At 45.0% G+C, this 2992-nt stretch overlaps 1 protein-coding gene across 1 annotated transcript; it reads left to right on the top strand.

Annotated features, from left to right (window-relative positions):
- The first annotated feature begins 245 nt into the window (after positions 1 to 245).
- On the top strand, positions 246 to 2465 carry LOC106796116 (uncharacterized). Its single transcript, XM_014767675.1, has 5 exons — positions 246 to 466; positions 899 to 1234; positions 1340 to 1624; positions 1760 to 2030; positions 2127 to 2465. Exons 1-5 carry the CDS (start codon positions 246 to 248, stop codon positions 2463 to 2465), a joined length of 1452 nt encoding a protein of 483 aa, XP_014623161.1.
- The last annotated feature ends 527 nt before the right edge of the window (positions 2466 to 2992 follow it).

The following is a 2992-nucleotide window of genomic DNA, read 5'->3' as shown; positions in this document are numbered from 1 at the left end:
GTAATGATACCAAGGACCCTGATGTTGACTTTGAGCAACTGATAAATCAAGTCGAGGATTAGGGGTTTCCTCCGGAGTTGAAAAGAATGGTCGAGAGAGAAGAGAGGGAAATAGAGCCACACCAAGAAGAAACGGAAGTTGTGAACTTGGGTGTTGGTGGAGAGAGAAAGGAGGTCAAAGTTGGCATGGGTATGTCCACGAACGTCCAAAATGAATTGGTAGCTCTTTTGTGAGACTACCAAGACATGCCTGCTTTAAGTTCTAACATCGTACATCATAGGTTACCTCTGAATCCCGAGTGTTCCCTAGTACAGCAGAAGCTGGGGAGCATGAAGCTCGAGATGTCCCTAAAGATAAAAGAAGAACTGAAAAAGCAATTCGACGTTGGCCTCTTGGCCATCTCTTGGTACCTTGAATGGGTTGCCAACATTTTGCCAGTCCCTAAAAAGGATGGGAAGATGCGAATGTGCGTGGACTATCGGGATCTAAACCAAGCCAGTCCCAAGGATAACTTTCCTTTGCCACACATCGATATCCTTGTAGATAACACGACCAATTTTGCCCTGTTTTCATTCATGGATGGGTTCTCGGGCTATAATCAAATAAATATGGCATCAAAGGACAAGGAGAAGCCGACCTTCGTCACCCTGTGGGGAACTTTCTACTACAAAGTGATGTCCTTTGGGCTCAAGAACGCTGAGGCAACTTACTAGCGGGCTATGGTAGTGTTATTCCATGACATGATGCACAAAGAGATTGAGGTCTACGTGGATGATATGATTGTCAAGTCAAAAACCGAGGAGGAACACCTTGTGAACTTATGAAAGTTGTTCAAGAGGCTGCGTAAATACCGATTAAGGTTGAATCCCGCAAAGTGCAATTTCGGTGTAAAATCTAGAAAGTTGCTTGATTTTATCGTGAGCCAAAAAGGGATAGAGGTGGACCCAGACAAAGTGAAGGTCATCCTCAAAATGCCCGAGCCATGCACTGAGAAGCATGTCCAAGGTTTCCTAGGACGGTTGAACTACATAGCGAGGTTCATATCACAGCTGACCGCCACCTGTGAGCCTCTCTTCAAGCTATTGCGTAAGAACCAATCTATCCAATGGGATGACGACTGCCAAGTGGCATTCGAAAGGATTAAGCGGTGCCTCATGAATCCTCTTGTGCTTGTGCCACCGGTGCCCAGAAGATCCCTTATCTTGTATATGAATGTGTTAGATAAGTCAATGAGGTGTGTGTTGGGACAGCATGACGAATCCGGAAAAAGGGAACGGGTCATCTATTATTTAAGCAAGAAGTTCACGACATATGAAATGAACTACTCTTTGCTCGAAAGGACATGTTGTGCCCTGGTGTGGGCAGCCCATCGTCTAAGGCAGTACATGCTGAACTACACAACTTGGTTGGTGTCCAAAATGGATCCAGTCAAGTACATCTTTGAAAAACCCGCTCTCATTGGACGGATCACTCGGTGGCAAGTTCTACTGTCGGAGTTTGATATTGTTTATGTCACTCAAAAGGCGATAAAGGGGAGTGCCTTGGCGGATTACCTGGCTCAACAGCCCATCAATGACTACCAACCTATGCATCCAGAATTCCCTGATGAGGACATCATGACCTTGTTTGAGGAGGAAGTAGAGGATGAAGATAGGGACAAATGGATTGTGTGGTTTGATGGCGCGTCTAACGCACTAGGCCATGGAGTTGGGGCGGTTTTGGTTTCCCTCGGCGAACAATATATACCTTTCACGGCTAGGTTGGGTTTTGAGTGCACATACAACATAGCTGAGTATAAGGCGTGCGCCCTTGGGATCCAAGTGGCAATTGACTTCAAGGTCAAGTTGCTCAAAGTATATGGGGACTCAACCTTGGTAATCCACCAGTTGAGAGGGGAATGGGAGACCAGGGATCATAAGTTGGTGCCCTATCAGCCCTACATCAAGAAGTTGGTAGAATTCTTTGATGACATATCCTTTCATCATATTCCTAGAGAGGAGAATCAGATGGCTGATACTCTTGCCACTCTAGTGTCCATGTTCCAACTAACCTCGCACGGGGATTTGCCATACATCAAATTTAGATGTCGTGGAAAACTTGCACATTGTTGCTTAATAGAAGAATAGAAGGATGGTAAGTCGTGGTACTTTGATATCAAACGATACATCGAAGACAAGGAATACCCACAGAAGGCCTTCGACAATGACAAAAGAACGTTGCGAAGGTTGGTGGCCGGCTTTTTCCTAAGTGGGAATATCCTGTACAAGAGGAACCATGATATGGTGTTGCTTCAATATGTGGATGCCAGAGAGGCTGAGCAAATGTTGGTAAAGGTGCATGAAGGATCCTTTGGAACACATGCCAATGGACATGCCATGGCCCGGAAGATTCTGAGAGTAGGGTATTACTGGCTCACTATGGAAAACGATTGTTGCCTCCATGTGAGGAAATGCCACAAGTGCTAAGCCTTCACCGATAATGTCAATGCTCCACCCATACCTTTGAATGTCTTGGCAACACCTTAGTCATTCTCTATGTGGGGTATAGACGTGATCAGAGCTATTGAGCCCAAAGCTTCAAATGGACATCGCTTCATCTTAGTCGTCATTGACTACTTCACCAAGTGGGTCGAAGTAGCCTTATACGCTAGTGTGACTAGGAGTGTGGTGGTTAGGTTCATCAAAAGAGAGATAATTTTCCGGTATGGGTTACCTAGGAAGATTATCATCGATAATACCACCAATCTGAACTACAAGATGATGAAGGAAATGTGTGAGGATTTCAAGATCCAACACCATAATTTTATGCCTTATAGGCCCAAGATAATGGAGCAGTTGAGGCTGCTAATAAGAATATCAAGAAAATAGTTCAGAAGATGACTGTGTCATACAAGGATTTGCATGAAATGCTTTCCTTTGCACTTCATGGTTATCAAACTTCGGTGCGCACATCGACTGGGGCAACCCTTTTCTCTTTGGTGTACGGGATAGAG

Source organism: Glycine max, chromosome 15, assembly GCF_000004515.6.
Source record: "Glycine max cultivar Williams 82 chromosome 15, Glycine_max_v4.0, whole genome shotgun sequence".
Lineage (NCBI taxonomy): Eukaryota > Viridiplantae > Streptophyta > Magnoliopsida > Fabales > Fabaceae > Glycine > Glycine max.
This window is presented reverse-complemented; position numbering and strand designations above follow the sequence as displayed.